The following is a 19,149-nucleotide window of genomic DNA, read 5'->3' as shown; positions in this document are numbered from 1 at the left end:
AAAGAGACTTCAAGCAGAAAAATCTGTGAGATCTTATCTTTGATTAACCATCAAAAAGCTGGAAGTAGCGCTGTAGCTCAAGTGATAGATCATTAGCCTTGAGAACAAAAACTCAGGGATAGTGCCCAGGACTGTCACAGGAAAAAAGGAATTCAATTTGCCTGAATGCAGTAAAATGTCACAACGCCATTGTATTTATTTTTTATGAATATTTTAGAGGCTTTCTACAAAATTAACAATACATTTCTGTTACATATAACCAAGCCCCTCATTTGAAGGGAGATCATCTGTTGCTCCTCAGTAGATTCCTGAAACCCAGCCCTATCTACACTATCTTTTATCTTTGTATACATGCCTATAAAAAAGTTAAATTTATAAGTCAGGTACAGTAAAAATGAACAATAGTAACAAAATAGAGTAACTATAATATTGCATTATGACTTGTTTGCTTCCAGAATTCCCCATTTAATATTTTTGGATAGCAGTTGACCTTGAGTAACTAAACCCATAGAGAGTAAAATTAAAGATGAAAAGGAAAACTATATACACACTCACACATATAAATATTATCCTTGGCCTTTTTTGTGTGTGTGCGCCAGTCCTGGGGTTGAACTTGGTAGGTAGTAAATGCTGTCCCTTAGCTTTTTGCTCAAGGCTGGCACTCTACCAATTGAGCCACAGATCCAGTTCAGGTTTTGTTTTTTGCTGTTTTCCTTTGGGTGGCCAACTGGAGATAAGAATCTCATGGTTTTTACTGCCAGATTGACTTCTAACAGTGATCCTCAGATCTCAGCATCCTGAGTAGGTGTGAACCATCAGTGAACAGCGGTGACAGTCATAGCCTTGTCTCCATAAACAATCACTTAAAAAAAAAAAGAATACTCACTGCTGCTTGCCTAACAGAGTAGATAATGGGTACTTGGTTATACAGGGGTGAACACATCAGTATGTAGCCTTCCTTCCCTCCCCCCCCTCCCCGCCCCATGAGATGCTATTCCAGGCTACTGATGAATATCAAGCAGTGATGGGTCTGTTTCGATCTTTCTGAGTCCATCTCCACAAAAGCATCTGAGTTCTAAGGGGGACACCTTACCTGTTTGGTGATATCATACACTATGACAGCTGCAGCAGATCCGCGATAGTACATGGGTGCCAGGGAATGAAACTGTAAGAACAATGAGCAGTGTTAGGCCACAGTGAATACACAGATTTTCAGCAATCTCCGAGTAAATACTATATTGGTATTCTATATCATCCCTACAGGATCTCTAAATTTCTCTTAGGATTCTTCTATATTAAACCATAAATTTTATTCCCCAATGACACAAGAAGGCTCTTGTAGTTTACAGATCATAAAAACCTCCTTTCGAGCAAAAACCATAAACAAATTTTGCTTTATCTTATTTTATTTTTTTGTCAGTCCTGGGCTTGAACTCAGAGCCTGGGCAGTGCTTCTGAGCTTCTTTTGCTCAAGACTAGCACTCTACCATACTTGAGCACTTGAGCCACAGCACCACTTCTGGCTTTCTCTGTTTATGCAGAACTGAAGAATCGAACCCAGGGTTTCATGCATGTTAGGCAAGCACTCTACCACTAAGCCATATTCCCAGCCCCAAATTTTACCTTGAATCCTATGAATTTTCTACTCTCTACTGTTCATCATTTATTGAATCAATCTCAGGCTGTCTCAGAATTATACAGCAATAAGAAAAGACACATTCTAAGGGGATAAACAATGCCAGCAAAGCCACTGAGGAGTGGTGGTGGTGAATGACCCTGCCCCATCCTCGGCCCTGCCCAGCACAGCCAACCACCTCCTCTTCCATCCTTGGTCTGACTGGTAGAGCTTCTCCCCTACAGGAGGTCAGCCAGAGACGTGCCTTGGGTGTACTTCATTCCAAAACCTGACCACTGGTAGCACTGGGTCCTGGACTTTCACCCCAACAGGATGAGTGTTCTCAGAACATGTATATTTTGTGTTTTCAAAGAAGTGTTCATTCTTGGCTTTATTTTTATTTTCTTTTTGGTGTCCATCCTGGGGCTTGAACTCAGGGCCTTGGCTCTGTCTTTGAGATTTTTTTTTTTTTGCCCTAAATCAAGGCTAGTGCTCTACCACTTGAGCCACAGCTTCACTTCCAGCTTTTTGGTGGTTAACTGGAGATAAGAGTCTTCTTGAACTTTCCTGTCCTGGCTTTATACCACCATCCTCTGATCTCAGCCTCTTGTGGAGCTAGGATTATAGTTGTAAGCCATTGGTGCCTGGCTTCTTTATTTTTTTTTTAATTCAAAAACATCATAGAAGGGTTTGAAAGTCCATTAAGAGAGAATAACTCACTACAGAATGGATAAACAATTTACACAAAGAAAAGCACAGTGGAAGAAGTGTAAATTATCAGTAGATGTTCAATTAACATAAAAGAATGACAATTTTTAAAAAAATGAGGCAACTATTTGTTAAATACTAAGAGTTCTGCCAGGTACTGTTGGTCTGCAAACCAGGAAATGAGCCTTCACCAGATACTGGATCTGCCAGTACCCTGATGTAGGACGGACTTCCCAGGCTCCTTAACGGTGAGGGGTACAGGTTTGTTGCTTACTCAGTCAATAGCATTTTTATATAAGAGAGAGAGAGAGAGAAAGAGAGCACATGTTTGTGTGGTAAAATATCCCATAATTATTAAAATAATGAAGATTTTATGTATAGGAAGAGATGTAATTAGCTGGGTTCTAGTGGCTCACATGTATAATCCTAGCTACTTGGAGACTGAGATTTGAGGGCTATAGTTCCAAGCCAACCTGGAAAGAAAAGTTTTTGAGACTCCTATCTCCAATTAACCAGCAAAAAGCCAGAAGAGGAGGTGTGGCTCAAGTGGTAGAGTGCTAGCCTTGAGCAAAAAGTCAAGTGAGAGCATGAGGCCCTGAGTTCTAGCCCCAGTATGGCCACAAAATAACAACAAAAAAATACTGAAGTCATGCACCAGTAGCTCATGTCTTATAATGCTAGCTACTCAGGCAGATGAGAGCTGAGAATCATAGTTCAAAGCCAGCCTGGAAAGAAGTCATCATGAGACTCTTATCTCCAGTTAACCACTCAAAAACTGTAGCTCAAAGTGGTAGAGCAAAAGAGTTTAGGGACAATGCCCAGTCCCTGAGTTCAAGCCCCACAGCTGATAAAAAAAAAAAAAAAGATACTGGACCTCCCATTAAATGAAAAAGTAGTCTCAAGGCAGCATATGTATAAAACATGTATAGTAGTCTGTCTCTCTGTGAGAATCACATGACAAAATGTTAATGGTAGGATGAATAATTGAAATACATTCTTTATAAAACTGTATAGTATAAATTTTTACATATTTTAAGTTAAAGTTCAAAAGCAGCCTTAAAAACAATTGGGATGTGTGGGAGGTTTAAAAGAGGAAGGATATAGATCCCGAAGCTTTTCTAACAAACAACAGAATCATATTCATTCATTTTATTTATTTATTTACTGGATACATCTCATTGATTAAATACTTGCCAAATGGAAGTGACCAACTTGGAAATTTTAGGCCTATGGTCAACTAAGAAACTCACAATAGAGGGAAGGAAGCAGGCAATCCCCAGGATATTCATGCAAGTCTTTCCCATGAAGAAAAATCACCCTGGAACCTCTGTGGTCTTCAGAGAAAGGAAAGAATCTGCTAAGCTCAGACTGGACCAAGAAGCTCACAGCTGAACCAGGCAGCGGCCAGGATGCTGACAGGTCTTGGCTATGCCACTCTCCTCTGCCCAAGAAATGTCACTCAATTATCTCATGGGAGGATGATGCCCATTTGCCATGTGTGCCTTTCCATGTTCACTGACTGGCCCACCCCTGTGCTTGTCATAATCACTAACCTTCCATAAATTCATGTGTAGTCCAGCCTTTGGCAATCCATTCCTCACACATCAAAAACAATCTGAATGCCTGCCCAAAAGGGAAAAAGCAATATGCTTTGAAACACTGCTGCTTTGCTAAGGGTAGGGAGTGTATATAAAGTATCCTTTCAACCCAATGATACAAAATGCCAATTCTTTTAAAAATAGCTTCCATGTAAGGAAGAGAGTTGGTATAGACTTTATTTCTTTAAAACCAAGACACTAGTGACTCAAACACCAGAGAGGCAAACTGCGGATGTCGCTCTGCTCAGAGTTCCTTTCAGGCTCTGATGCCATATACTGCATCTCAAATGGCTAGTGATGTGCAGGTCTCATGAATTATTGAAAATATCTCCGTTCATGATGCATTACCCATTCTTCCTTCCTCCAAATGGAATCACTTTGAAATAAATCTGTTGGTGAAACCATTTAGAGGACTTTATTTCTGGAGATGTGGAGCTTTTAATGAGTTGAAAGTTCATACCTAAATTCCAGACTCAATAATGCATTGACCAATACTAATATTTATAGAGGACAAAAAGGTAAATCACTTCCAGCCTGCAATCTCTCTCTCTCCAATATATATACTTTTCTCATACAAATATAAAACAAATTGCACCAGAGTCAGCCTCTGACCAACATAACAAAATTCAATTTCCCTGAGGTCAGAATCAAGATTGATGGACTGAATGCTCACACACAAAAAAAGTCTTCCAGATAGAAGTTCATAGCCACAGGAGTGGTGAAGCTTTACTTTTCTATTTCACCTTGAAAGGTTACTTAAAAATCAGCATAACAGCTACCATTTCAAAATACCTTCTTTAACTATCCAATGAAATATTTTCAAATTTGAGTGGTTAGATAACTTTCAAGTATCATTTAATGACTTAAAAACAGTCCAGAGTATTGTAAAAAGACAATCTGTCTCTTCAGAAGAAATGGTCGTTCTTGATCTTTGCGTATGTCACTATTTGGTGTTTCATTGCTGGTTATATTCATGGTGAAAGAGAATGGAATAGCTTTCCAACACTTGGAATTTCTTGGACTCCTCAGTTTTCACTGATAAGTGCTTTATTTGTCAGCTTTCCATTATTATTACAAAATTCCTGAGATGATCATCTTGCAAAGAAGGTTCAATCTTGGAGGTCCCAGTCTCTGACCACTGGCTCTGTGACTTTGGGCCTGTGATAAGGCAACACATAATGGTGGGACTGTGGGGTGGACAGGAGCCTTTTACCTTATCAGAGACCAGAGAACAAAAGAGAGGAATAAGAAGGGACCAGAGTGCCATATACTCTTCAAGGGCATGCCCCTAGTGACATAAGGGCCACATCTCAAGGCCCAATCCTTTAACATGTGGGCTTTCAGGAGACACTCAATATCCAAGAGGTAGCAGATGCTAGGTCTGCCCATATAACCAGCAAGTGGCAGAAGGACATATATAAGCATGATCTTTCTGGAAAGCAACTAGACAGTATATCTTTAGTGTTAAAACTGTTCATAATTTTGGATTCAATAATTCCACCTCTAAAGGGAATAATCAGAGATTTTCCAGATAGTCACAAAGTCATAAGATTTCATTCCAGAACTGCTGGTTAAGCAGAAGAACTAGGGTATGGAAACATAAATTTTAGTATAACCAAATGGAATAGTAGGTAAGAATTACACTGAAGATTTTTTTGATGACAATGATGATGATGATGATGAAGTAGTAGTAGTAGTAGTAGTAGTAGTAGTAGGTGCAAAGGGATTATAAATCCATAAGTCAGGTGATTAATACAGTGTTTCTTGGTCAACATCACCCCTTCCTTCATTCTACACTTAAGCTTTTGAAAAAGTTAATAACACATGAGCCAAGATTATATAACACAGTATTTTTACCAGGGTCTTATGCAGAAAAAACTTGTGAGATGCTTATTTGAAAAGAAGATACCCTGGTAAATATAACCTTAAGAAACACAGCATGTAATAATGCTTAGCAAAAGCTTGCAAAGTTTTATCATTACATTCAAGGCACTGTAGAAATGAAACTTAATTGTTTCCTTATTTGTTTAATTCTTTGTTTTCTTTGTTAATCTTTTTGTTGTTGTTGTTGGTGGTGGTGGTCATGGGGTTTGAACTCTGGGCCTGGGCACTGTCCCTGAGCAGTTCAGCTCAAGGCCAGCTCTCTACCACTTGAGCTACAGCACCACTTCTGGTTTTCTGAGTGTTTTTTTGGAGATAAGAGTCTCACGGACTTTTCCTGCCTGGGCTGGCTTTGAACCATGATCCTCAGATCTCAGCTTCGCTTCCTGAGTAGCTAGGATTATAGGCATGAGCCACTGGTGCCCGGCTTTTGTTAACCCTTTCCCAAGTAGTATTTATTAACATCCAAGACCTAGCCAGGCACTGTGGCTCATCCCTATAATCCTAGCTATTACAGAGGCTGAGATCAAAGCCAGCCCAGGCAGAAAAGTCCAAGAGACTCTTATCTCCAATTAATCAGCAAAAAGTCTGAAGTGGAAGGTGTGGCTCAAGTGGTAGAGCCACCAGAATTGAGCAAAAAAGACAAGTGAGACCATGAGGACTTGAGTTCAAGCCCCCAGTACCAGAACAAATAGAAATAAAAACATAGGACCTAGGGTGATCAGAACCTACCTTAGGGGCACAATTTAAAGAGAACTTTCTTCTAGGATTGGCCTGGCTCTTATATTTAGTTTTCATATTTGGGGAAATGGCATGGAGATGAGGCAGTGTCAGTTGTGACAGGTCAGTGACAACATCCATGTAAGGTTCTAGGTTCTACCTCTGACCATTTGCTTTGGAGGTAGAATCAATGAATTAAAGCATATGAACCATTTTTAGACTCCAGAAATGCAATGTCCAGTTGCTTTTCAAAGAGATCATGCTTGTTTGTTGGAGATGGAGGCAGTCCTAATATCTGCTATAGTTTGGATTTATCCCCCAAAGGCTCATGGATTAGCCAGGCAAACACATGTAATCCTAGCTGCTTAAGGAGGCTAGATCTGAGGGTCAAGGTTTAAAGCCAGTCCAAGCAAAAACAGTCTGTGAGACTCTATTCTAATTAACCAGCAAAAAGTCAGAAATGAAGGCATGGTTCAAGTGGTAGAGCACCATCCTTGAGTAGAAAAAGCCAAGCAAGAGCAGAAGACTTAGTTCAAGTCCCAGTCCCAGCACCCAAGAAAAGGAGTGGGAAGGCCTCCTGTTTTAAAGGTTTAGTCCCATATAGAAGCCTTAGGATAATGCCTAAGGCATTAAGATAGGCTAGTGGGGACCTACTTGCCTTTCCTATTCTGGATTCTTCAGTGTCTTTACTATAATACAACTCTTTATTTTTCCTACCTCCTATTAACCTGTGTAAACACACAACACACACTCACACACACACACACAATTTATCACTGCAATGAAAGTATTTATTATTCCAGAAATCTAATCCTTCAGACCACTCAGTCTGCTTTAGGCAAAATTTCTTAAGTGCAGGTTTTTCAAGTGCATCATAAATTCCCCAGCATCAGTGACATCCTGCAGGTCAGGAATGAGCAACAGTGGAAAATACATCAAGTTTCCAAACAAGTACAGCTCCAGCTGGGCTCTGCCTCCCCAGTACCCAAGCCAGAACACTCTGGCATCAGGTCCTACAACTTGCAGAATGGGTTTTCAAAGCATGATTTCTAGAGAAATCTGTCTCTGGTGAGTCAGATGCAGCCAAGGAGCCAATGCCAGTGTGGGAGCAGTCTGCAGATCTGCCTCAGGTGCCAGCTCATAGTCAACATTCGCACTCTCCCCAGGAATGTAGGTTCAGGCGAGGCCAGGGAGAGTCAAGGGCAGAAGCCAAAAGGAGCCTGGCTGCAAACGGATTCAAACAAAGAGGGAAGCAGTGGAAGAAAATTCCGGACATTCCCAAAATTCTCAGCTGGCAGAAGTTGAATGGGAAAATGCCTTACTGAAGGTTCTTTCTGAACCATTCAGAAGAGCTCTGGCTTTCACATAGGCCCTCTCTCTTCACAGAAAAGCAGAGAGCTACTTAGTATGCCAGCCCAGACATCCTGAAGCTGAACAGAAAAGGGGCCAGGAGAGACAGTACACCAAATTACCAACAACAATCATTTCTAATAAAGGTGCTAGAAAACAGCCCAGCATTTGCTTTATTATTTCTGAGTTAATTCAGAAATATTTTAACATGATCCATGATTTCTGCACTAACAAAGGATGTTGCTTTCTTTTTTCTTTCCTTTTCTTTTTTCCCCCTCTTAATGTGGTATTCAAGCTAGAGAGTTTCCTCAGCACCCAGGGATGCACAGCATCATAAGAAAGCTAAATTGGAGGTGACAGGGCCCCCTTCTGACAGGTGCAATAAAAACTTTCTTCAAGAAAAAATGAAGTGAACCCAAACCTCTACACACACACACACACACGTGATTTTTTTTTAATTTTTATTTTATTGCTGTTGTAAAGTTGATATACAGAGGAGATGAATCAGGTAATGAGTTCAATTCTTTTTTTTTTTTTTTATCGGTGGTGGGGCTTGAACTCTGGGCCTGGGTGCTGTCCCTTGGCTCTTCAGCTCAAGGCTAGTACTCTACCACTTGAGCCTCAGCGCCACTTCCAGCTTTGTCTGCTTATGTGGTGCTGAGGAATTGAACCCAGGGCGTCATGCAAGCAAGGCAAGCGCTCTACCACTGAGCCACCTTCCTAGTCCCGAGTACAATTCTTTTTAAACCATGTCTCCCCTTTCCTCTCCCAGTTTCCCTCCTGTCCCTACCCACAAGATGTACAGTTCCTTTTTCCACATATTGTCTAGTGAGTACCACTGCTGTATTTGTTCACTTTTTGTTGACACGTGATTTTTTAAAGGCTGTGACGCATGGTGCTGATGCTGTAATCCTAGCTACTCAAGAGTTTGAGATCTGAGGATTGTGGTTCAAGGCCAGCCTGGGAAAACAAGTCCTGAAAATTCTTATCTCTTACTAACCAGCAAAAGGCCAGAGGTAAAGGTATGGTTCAGTTGGTAGAGCCATAGCCTTGACCAAAAAAAATTGAGGGGCAGTACCCAGATCTTGAGTTTAAACTCCAGGATGGGCATACAAAAACACTCACAAAAAAGTGGCATTTTTCCTTTGAGTACAGGGTGGAGCAAAGCCATGCCTTTCCCCTCCCTGTAGCATAGGTTCTATCCTTGCCAAACATAGACATCTGCCTCATTTCCTACCCCCAGGCTCCCAAACATCTTTAAAAAAGAAGAACAAAATTGGAGAATTCACACTACTCAAGACAGCAGCACTGGCAGAAGTCAAAGAAAAAACTAGTTAGAATCCAGGGCCCCTGGGACAGCATCTTTGCCCAGGAGGCTAAAACCAGATGCAAAAGAGACATGTTTTAGAACATCTAGCCTCTGCCTTCCCTACCTCCTTCAAGTTTCTATAACCTGCCCAAGACCCTGGGGAGAGCATTTGCAGAAGGGACTTGATTAGGAATTAACAAGCAATCAGAGTGTTATAAGACTTGACCAGTACAATGCCACCTTTCAAAACACCTAACTGTAATATGGATAATGAATCAGAGCACAGTCCAATTTATAAGAACCCTTACACTCACAGCCACTGAGAAGGAGACATAAACATAGAAATAGCCACCTGAAGAGAGGATGAGTAACTGACAGAGCAGCAGTAGCAGACAGGTATTTCTCTTCTGAATAAAATTCTTTACAAAAGGGGTTCACTGATTCATTGAGTTCCTGAGGCAAGAATCTGAGACTACAACATCACTGGCAGTAGACCTGCAACATCGGTAGGCACTGTCTACCACTGAGCTGCAGCATACAATATTAAGCAGGCTTGGTTGCTACAGGGCTGCAACCCTAGTGGTCTCTGTCAACTGCTGAGCCAAAGGGCTTTGTAGGCTCCACTCACTGACTGCAACAGCAGAAAACCTGTATCATAAGAATGAGAATCCAGATCTAAGGAAGACAGCGGAAAGCATGGAAGGAAAACTCAAATTTAGTATCAGTTACTTTTCAATAAAAGCACTAAAACAATTAATTGGACAAAGAACAGTCTTTCCAATAAATCCTGCTGGGACAGGTAAACAGACACATACAAAAGGTGAAGTTAGGCTTGGAGGTGGTGGCTCATGCCTGTAATCTTAGCCACTCAGGAGGCTAAGATCTGAAGATTGCAGTTCAAAGTCAGCTCAGGCAGAACACTCAGAGAGATTCCTATCCCCAAAAACCCAGAAGTGGAGCTATAGCTCAAGTGCTAGCCTTGAGCACAAAAGCTCAGGAACAGTGCCTAGGCCCTAAGTTTAAACCCCAGGACCAGCAACAACAACAAAAAGTAAAGTGAAGTCTCTCCACACAAAAGACACAGAAATGAGCTCCAAATGAATCTTAGAACTATGAGTTAAAACTATGAAACTCTTCAAAGAAAACATAGGAGTACATTTTGGAGGTCATGGGTTAACTGACTAGTGCTAATGAGACCATAAAGAAACTTCATGTCCCACATTCTGGGAGGAACATAAAATGATCCAGCCACTTTGGAAAAGTGTCACAGTTCCTCTAAATGACATAGAGTTACCATCTGATCCAACAAATCCACTCCCAGATATATACCCAAGATACCAAAACACACACACACACACACACACACACACACACACACACACACACCTTGCTGATGAATGCTCAAAGTGCCATTATTCATGACTGAACAGTGGAAATAACCCAAATTTTTATCAAGTGATAAATAAGCAAAACATGAGCATCTCTACTTTGAAAGTCCCAAAGCCAAAATTCTCCAAAATCTGAAACTTGAGAACTGACATGATGCTACCAGAAAAATCCCACACCTGACCTCCTGTGCCAGGTTGTAGGCAAAACACAGGTGCACAAAAATATTGTGCAAAGTCCCCTTCAGGCTGTGTGTATAAAGTGTACATGAGACATAAAGAACTTTAGGCTTGGATCCTATCCCCAAGATGGCTCAACATGTTTATGTGAAGCCCTAGGACTCAGCAAGATGAAGTACTGGTCACAAGAATATTAGCAAAAGAATTCTCACCCTGAATATACACACAATGGAATGCTATTCAGCCACCAATAGAAGAGAACTGCTGATGAACCTGATGACAGAACTCTAAGCTAAAGAAATGAGGAGGCTGGGCGCCGGTGTCTTACGCCTGTAATCCTAGCTACTAAGGAGGCTGAGATCTGAGGATCACTGTTCAAAGCCAGCCCCGGCAGAAAAGTCCGTGAGACTCTTATCTCCAATTAACCACCAGAAAACAGGAAGTGGTACTGTGGCTCAAGCAGTAGAGAGCTCGCCTTGAGCTGAAGAGCGCAGGGATAGTGCCCAAGCCCAGAGTTCAAGCCCCATGACTGACAAAAAGAAAAAGAAAAAAAAGAAACAAGTAGCAAAAGTCCTAGGATGTGTAATTAGGAAATCTAAAGTAGCCTGTGAGGCTCAGTGGTAGATCAGGTGCTTAGCATGTGTGAGCCCCTAGGTTGGATCCATGGCACCACCAAAAAAGAAAACAAAAGGAAAAGGGAAGGGAGGGAATGGGAAAAGGAGGGAAGGAAAGGGAGGGTGGAGGAATGTGGCTTGGGCTGAGGGACTCACAGGGAAATTGAGAGAAACAGCCAATATGCTCCTGGTTTCCTTCTGGTGTGACAATGATTGTAGTCATGTCTGCACAACTCTGAATACACCATTCATACTTTAATACACCATTCATACTTTAAATAAGTGAGTGTACTGTATATTAATTAGATCTCAATAGATCTTTTTTAAAAACAGAAAAAAAGTTGATAATACTCCATACGCTGATGTTTAGCACATCAAATGGTTAACAGTTTTCAGTCAATGTAATGTCTAACGACTAAAACTCAAGGATCCAGAAAATATGGAAGCAGGCCTTGGTTGCTTTCAAGGCAAACCAGAGAGTGAGGACAAAAAGCAGAAAGGCCTGAGCTCTGAGTGGGTCCAGAATGAGTGAGGAGGGACCAAGTGAGAGGTCTCTGCCAAAGAGCCCTGCACTTCACTGGGCTCATCTAGATCATTCCTCAACATGGCCAACAATAGCTCTTAGAACAGATGAAGTAGTAAATATCTCTTAAAAGCCATGGAGAATTGAACATTTTTGGACAGCTTCAATTTTTTTCAGCATCAATTGAATAATACAGTGTTACAAAAACTACATGGGACAAAGTTTAAATATGTCAGCTGAAACATATTATTAGCAGCTTCAACTTTTTCTAAGAAAATTGTGTTGGGCAAAACTTTACGGAAAAGTCAAAGGAAAACTCCTTATAGCACCTGTAGGGAAATGTCTAAAGGAAGTTTCAGGCTGAGCAAGGTTGGCCCTCCATAGTACACAGAGCAAGCAACGCTATCACAGAGCCATTAAAGACTCACTCCACTTCTCTGGGAACTCATGCCCAGTTATGCTGACGTTGCCTTTCAGCCCCTCCCTGAGTGCCATTAAAGTCTCCTCTTCTCCTCTCTGAGCCATGACACGGGTGTGGGCAGAAATACCATGCTCATTTTGTGATAGAGCTTCACTGTTTGCCCAGGCTGGCCTGGACAGTGATCCACCTACTTATGTTTACTACATAGCTGGAAAGACAGTTGTGTACCACCATGTCCTGGCCATCGTGAGTCTTTTGTGTGTGTGTATGTAAACGAGTGAGCATGCACGCACGTGCGTGCAGAAGTCCTAGCACTTGAACTCAGGGTACTGTCCTTGAGCTTCTTTTGTTCAAGGCCAGCACTTCAGCCACGGTGCCACTTCTGGCCTTTTACTGGGGAATCAAACCCAGGGCTTCATGCATGCTAGACAAGCATTCTACCACTAAGCCACATTCCCAGCCCCACAAGTCATTTTTCATAGCAATGGAGATATTATATGCCCCAGTATAAGTAAGAAATCAAAGAAGCAACTCCAAATGGAACTGTATGGGAAAATATGACTTGTTGACACTTCAGGACAAGAGTCTTACCTCCCTAACACAGATTCTGACTGGTGGGAGATGGCAAAGCAGAACTCAGCAAATAAATCCCTTTCTTTCCCAGGCCCACTCAGAGATTCCATTGATAGGAAATGTCTTGCTGGATGCTAGTTGCTCATGCCTATAATCCTAGCTACTAGGAGGCTGAGATATGAGGATCAAGGTTTAAAGCCAGCCCAGGCAGGAAAGTCTGTAAGACTTTTTTCTCCAATTAACTACAAGAAAACCAGAAATGGCGCAATGGCTCAAGTGGTATAGCACTCGCCTTGAGCTGAAGAGCTCAGGGACAGTGCCCAGGCCCAGGGTTCAAGCCCCAGGACTGACAAAAACAAAAAAACAAACAAAAAAGAAATGTCCTGTGTACATTCTCCCTAAGAGGTCTTCTTGACCTTCCTACCCTGTTCTCTTCACATCTTGTAGTGAAGCCTTAGTCAGTATAAGTATAGTACAAAGGGTACAAGATGGAAACCTCCCATTGTTCACAGAGATAAAGAAGTCTAGACGGGTGCTGCTGGCTCTTGCCTGTAATCCTAGCTACTCTGGAGGCTGAGATCTGAGGATTATGATTCAAAGCCAGCCCAGGCAGGAAAGTTCATGAGACTCTTATCTCCAATTGACCACCAGAGAACCAGAAGTGGCTTGGTGGCTCAGGTGGTAAAGCTCTAGCCTTGAGCTAAAGAGTTCAGGGACATGGGACTGGGAAGGTGGCTTAGTGGTAGAGTGCTTGCTTTGCACGCATGAGGCCCTGGGTTCAATTCGTCAGCATCACATAAGCAGAAAAAGCAGGAAGTGGTGTTGTGGCTCAAGTGGTAGAGCACTTGCCTTGAGCTGAAGAGCTGAGGGACAGCGCCCAGGCCCAGAGTTCAAGCCCCATGACGAAGAAAAAAAAAAGTCCAACAGCCTTCACCCCTTTCTACCACCCTTATGGGAGCTATCAATGAATGCACGGATCTTAAAGAAGTTAAGCTGCTACCAATGTGGATGTAATGGTCAACTGGAAAATGCATTTGAAACCCATGTTTATAGCAGATTTCTTTATAGCCTCTGAAAGAATTAGAAAGGAAGCCCATGCTACATGGTGGAGTGAAGAAAGCAATAAAGAAAGCAAAATGTGGGTGGCTTAGGAAGCTGGATGCTCTCTTCATACAAAGAAGGAAAGGAGGAGGATTCCTTTTACACTGCCAGTGCTCAAATAAAAGAACAGATTAGTACTGAACAGAAAGTAGGACATTAACCAGAACACTGTTAGGCAGGAGCTAGTATTGTCACCTCCCAGGTAAAACAAATACTGTGGGATTAGCAGATGGGAAGTGCCAAGCATTAACCTTTTAGAGAACATAGAAATCTATGTTTTTATATTGTCACAGCATACATCCAAAGACATTGTTTAAAATTATGAAAGAAAGGGAAATAGTAGCAGATTTCTACAGGACAAGTAGTAATAGAGTAGAATAATAAGTCTTCCTGCATTCTAATAATTAATGTAAGAGAACAAATAGAACTATGTCCAATCAACAGAAGGGATTCAACGTTAGGAATCAAACATTAAGCAATGTCATTACAAGTACAATTAAAGCTGAAGACAAGCTGCCTAACCAACTGAAAACCTGCCATCACTGGAGAGAATTTGAGACTCCATCAAAGAACACCAGAAGAGGCTGATCTGAGCATAAACTGGTCAGAACTTTGAGGATTAGTGGGCTGGATGCCTAAGAAGATCCTGTAGTTGTTGCTGACGTGCAACATTCACCTAAGGCTACTATCCCAAACTAAGCCTCTCCTCTCAGAAATTTAAAGAATGAGTGTCAGTACCTGGAGCCATGCTTCACGTGTAAAATACCAGGGCTTCTAAGAATATGGACCAAGGGCAGGGATCCATGCTAGAGCACTTGTCTACATGCCCAAGCCCTGTGGCCATCTCCAGTACCATAGGAACAACAAAACAAAATTATGATTGAAATAAAAGATGGAAATTATAATACATTGCCATCTGTGTAGTAATTTTTATTACCTATTTTGTTGTTGTAGGTCCTAGGGCTTGCACTCAGGGCCTGGAGACTGTCCCTCAAGTGTTTTGCTCAAGGCTAGCACTCTACCACTTTGAGCCACAGCTCCAGTTTTCTGGTGGTTCATTGGAGATAAGTCTCATTGACTTTCCTGCCTGGGCTGGCTTTGAACTGCAATCCTTAGATCTTAGCTTCCTGAGCAGCTAAGATTACAAGTGTGAGCCATCAGCACCCAGCTTATTTAGTACTTTTTTAAAATTATAATAATTAGAAATAGGATCAATTAAAAATTACGTTGTTATTTTCCTTTGACATGGTAATTGGTCTATTGTATCCTATCTCATCAAAAGCTGTCAATCTAGCCAGGTATACATGGCTCATACCTATAGTCCTATTAGAAACCTGAGATCTCAGGATCACAGTTCAAAGCCAGCCCCAGCAGGAAAGTCCTCTTATCTTCAGATAACCAGCAAAAAGGCAGAAGTGGAGATGTAGCTTAAGTGGTAGAGTGACAGCCTGATCTAAAAAGCTAAGGAAAAGTACCCAGGCTGTGGGTTTAAGCCCCAGCACTGGTAAACACACACACACACACACACACACACACACACACAACTCAATCTATTAGAATGGATAAATGAACACCAAAAAAAAACTGTTCAGACTAAACAAAAGTCTCTCTTTAGTGATTCTTTCTATAAAATGAAAACAGCAGGCTATAAAAGGTCATGATCCCACTGATAAGAAATTGTCCAAGCACAAAAAGGAACTGCTCGATTGTATTATCTAATGTTAATAGTGTAAATATCTAGGTAGATAATTTTACTTTCAATTGCATAGCTTTTGCATAATTGTTCTCAAAACAAAACTATAAAGCTTAGGACCCAGATTTCAGGATTCAGATTTCACCTTTATGCTTTATTAGTCTTGAACCAGCTTCATAATCTCTATATGCCCTCATGACTTCATGTGTAAATAGATAGAGACTGTACCTCACCATGCTTGTCTGTGTGTGTGGGGGGGTCTCTGTCTTTGCCTGTGTGTGTGTGTGGGGGGGGGGGGCAGTACTGAGGCTTGAACTAAGGGCGTTGCATTCTTGCTTAGCTTTTTCACTAAAAGCTGGCACTCTACCACTTGAGCCATACCTCTAACTTCTCTCAAATTTGACTAGACTGGCTTTGAACCACAATCCCTCAGACTCAGCATTCTGAGGAGCTAGAATACAAGTGTGAGCCACAGTGCTTTTGAGAGGGCTAAATGCATGTACATACATGAGGCACTCAAACAGTGTACAGAACAGAAAGTATCAGCTGGTGGTAGGCACGGTAGTGCTACTAATAATACCAAACCAGGTATTTGTAAAATTGACTGCTCAGCAAAAGCAATTGCTCATGGCCAAAGTAAGAAAGGGAATGAGAAAGCCTTTCCATTTAGGTTTGCAAAATAATTGAGAAATAAACCAAAATATTTCGCAGATCAGCTATAAAGAACATGAACTGAGAGCACAACAGACATTCCCCTTGACTTGGTCACCTCATTTGGGGAGTCAATGGGTACAGGTGACTAGTAAGTTGAAGAGGAGCCCCAAGTGGTTATTTCACATGTGTAAATCCCTCTCTCTTTCTCTCTCAATTTAGCAGCAAAAAGAGAAGATGTTAAAGATCCATCCTATTTCTTAAAGACTCTTTAAAATGCCTTAACCTACAAAGGCTGGAAGTTTAGTTTTAAAAAAGGGAGGGAGGTATATAAAAGAAAAATTGTATAGACTAACACTTGATTTAAAAATATCAGATAATGAAAATTATGGATTATCCTGATTACTGGATTCTTCCTTTTTCAGAGAAATAAACAGGATCCTTTTAGAGACAGAAAATAAACAATATCATGACTGGGAATGTGGCTCAAGTGGTCTCTACCACTAGCTTTGAACAAAAGAAGCTCAGGGACAATGCCCAGGCTCTGAGGTCAAGCCCCAAAATTCACAAAAAATAAAGAAAGAAAATAAACAATATCAGTAAGTGAAATAAATAGTTGATTATCAGGTAAATCTGTGGAGAAAATGCATCAGGAAGTAGAGTTGAATAGGGAGAGAAGTATTAACAATTTGAATAGGGTAGGTAGAAAAAGTGACATTTGAGTTTGGATCAGACCAGGGAGAGTTTAATCAATTATACTGCAGAATTATCAGCACCAACTAAGTAGTTGTTGTTTTGGTGTCTGTATTAAGGTTTGAACCAGGACTCCTGGTTCTCTCCCTTAGCATTTTTTTGGGGGGTCCGGTCATGGGGCCTGAACTCTGGGCCTGGGCACTGTCCCTCAGTTCTTCAGCTCAAGGCTAGCACTCTACCGCTTGAGCCACAGTGCCACTTCCAGCTTTTTTCTTTTTGCTTATGTGGTGGTGAGGAATCGAACCCAGGGCCTCTACCACTGAGTCACCTTCCCAGCCCTCCCTTAGCATTTTCACTCAGGACTGGTGCTCTACCATTTCGGTCACATTTTCACCTCTGGCTTTTAGCTGGTTAACTGGAGATAAGAGTCTCTGATTTGTCTGCCCAGCTAGCTGTGAACCTTGATTCTCAGATCTCTATGCTGGATTAAAAGCTCCAGTTAAGACAAGGTTTCAGTTATCTCTATTTCATTTATCCTAGACATCCCTTTTAGTATTGATAATATGCACAGTGGTTATGACACACATGCCCTACTAATAATATTTCTCCTGATTTAAATCTAAAGGCAAGCTTGGAGCCAGCGGCTCATGCTTGTAATCCTAGCTACACAGGAGGTGAGATCAAAGCCAGTCCAAGCAGGAAAGTCCAGGAGACTCTTATCTCCAGTAAAGCACCAGAAAACCGGAAGTGGTGCTATGGCTCAAGTGGTAAGGTGCTAGCCTTGAGCTGAAGAGCTGAGGGACAGCACCCAGGCCCAGAGTTCAAGCCCCACAACTGACATACATACATACATAAAAATTTAAAGGCATAAGCTTCTTGAATATGTAATCTTTATATAAACATTTCCAGGAAGAGAATTTTCCTTGGGAAACATCCAGCCAGTGGAACTTAGGTGATACTGATACCCCCTGAAGTTCAGGAGTACCCAGTGACCCATAGGAAACTACTAAGAACCCTTGGCACTGAGATCCATGTCCTCTCTGGCAGAGGATGCTCCCCTACCAGGTTGCTAAGGTGACAGAGTATAGGTCTGAATGATTTATGGAGCCATTTTTGCCACCCTTGGGGAAAGGAGAAGGAGAGTTAACCTAAAGATGAAGCCAATGGAGTATAGATACAACTGTGCTAACTGGAAAGAAATTGGAATTAAAAAAAAAAAAGATTAGCACCTCTGGTGCTATTTCTGGGGGCCTTGGATTTAGTCTCACCATAAGACCTCACTTCGATTTTCACATAGCTGGAAGATACATTTCCTTTCTATTTCCATCATTCCAAGTCAGGCTCTGTCGTCTGCAACCAAGAGCCTTGGCAAATACAGAGAACCCTTCAGTAGCTAATCTCTACTTTTTTCTGAGAAAGCAAGCAGCTGAGCTCAGTGGCTCAAGCCTGTAACCCCAGGTAATTAGGAGTGGAAATTGAGGGATTTCAAGGGCCAATCCAGGCAAAAAAGACTCCATCTCATTAAATATCTGGGTCCAGTGGTGCAGGGCATTTCCCCCACAAGTGGGGAGTGGGAGACAGGAGGTTGGTTCTGGTACAAAGCAAGACCCTACCTCAAAAATAACCAAGATAAAAAGGAGCTTAAGTAATAGAGTGCCTATCTACAAGTGCAAGGTGCTGTGTAAAAAAGGAAAAAAAAAAGTTAACAGTGCATACTCACCCGTTCCTGACCAGCAGTGTCCCAGATGAGGAATTTATGAAGTTCGTTTCCACAAGGCACAGTTTTGGTCATGAAAGATGCCCTGAAAAGAGAGTAAACACTTCCATATTACTAAGTACAAAGATTCATGGGTCAAATAAGTTAGCATTATACCTCAACAGGACTCCAAGAATTCTGCCCATAGACAACTAATAACAGGCAAAGATGAGTTGTTAAGAGTGCTTTCACCCAAAGAAAATATTCTGCATTTTCTGTTACTCTAACTGAACATTTCAAAGCAAACCAGGCACTGGTAGCTCATGCTGGTGATCTTTAACAACTCAGGAGGCTGAGATCTGAGAATGAGAGTGTGAAGCCAGGTGGGGCAGCAAAGTCCATATGACCCATCTTTAATTAACCACCAAAAAGCTGAAA

At 41.6% G+C, this 19,149-nt stretch overlaps 1 protein-coding gene across 1 annotated transcript in view; it reads right to left on the bottom strand.

The window, feature by feature from the left end:
- The window catches only part of Rab31 (RAB31, member RAS oncogene family), a 134,909-nt gene that overhangs the window by 49,741 nt on the left and 66,019 nt on the right, over positions 1-19,149 (bottom strand). The window contains exons 3-4 of the mRNA XM_013035842.1: positions 18,736-18,817; positions 1,094-1,165 (exon numbers count right to left, since the gene is read on the bottom strand). Coding sequence (XP_012891296.1) covers positions 1,094-1,165; positions 18,736-18,817 — 154 coding nt within the window. The remainder of the gene's footprint in view (positions 1-1,093; positions 1,166-18,735; positions 18,818-19,149) is intronic.

Source organism: Dipodomys ordii, unplaced genomic scaffold (assembly GCF_000151885.1).
Source record: "Dipodomys ordii isolate 6190 unplaced genomic scaffold, Dord_2.0 Scaffold226, whole genome shotgun sequence".
In the NCBI taxonomy this organism is placed as follows: Eukaryota; Metazoa; Chordata; class Mammalia; order Rodentia; family Heteromyidae; genus Dipodomys; species Dipodomys ordii.
This window is presented reverse-complemented; position numbering and strand designations above follow the sequence as displayed.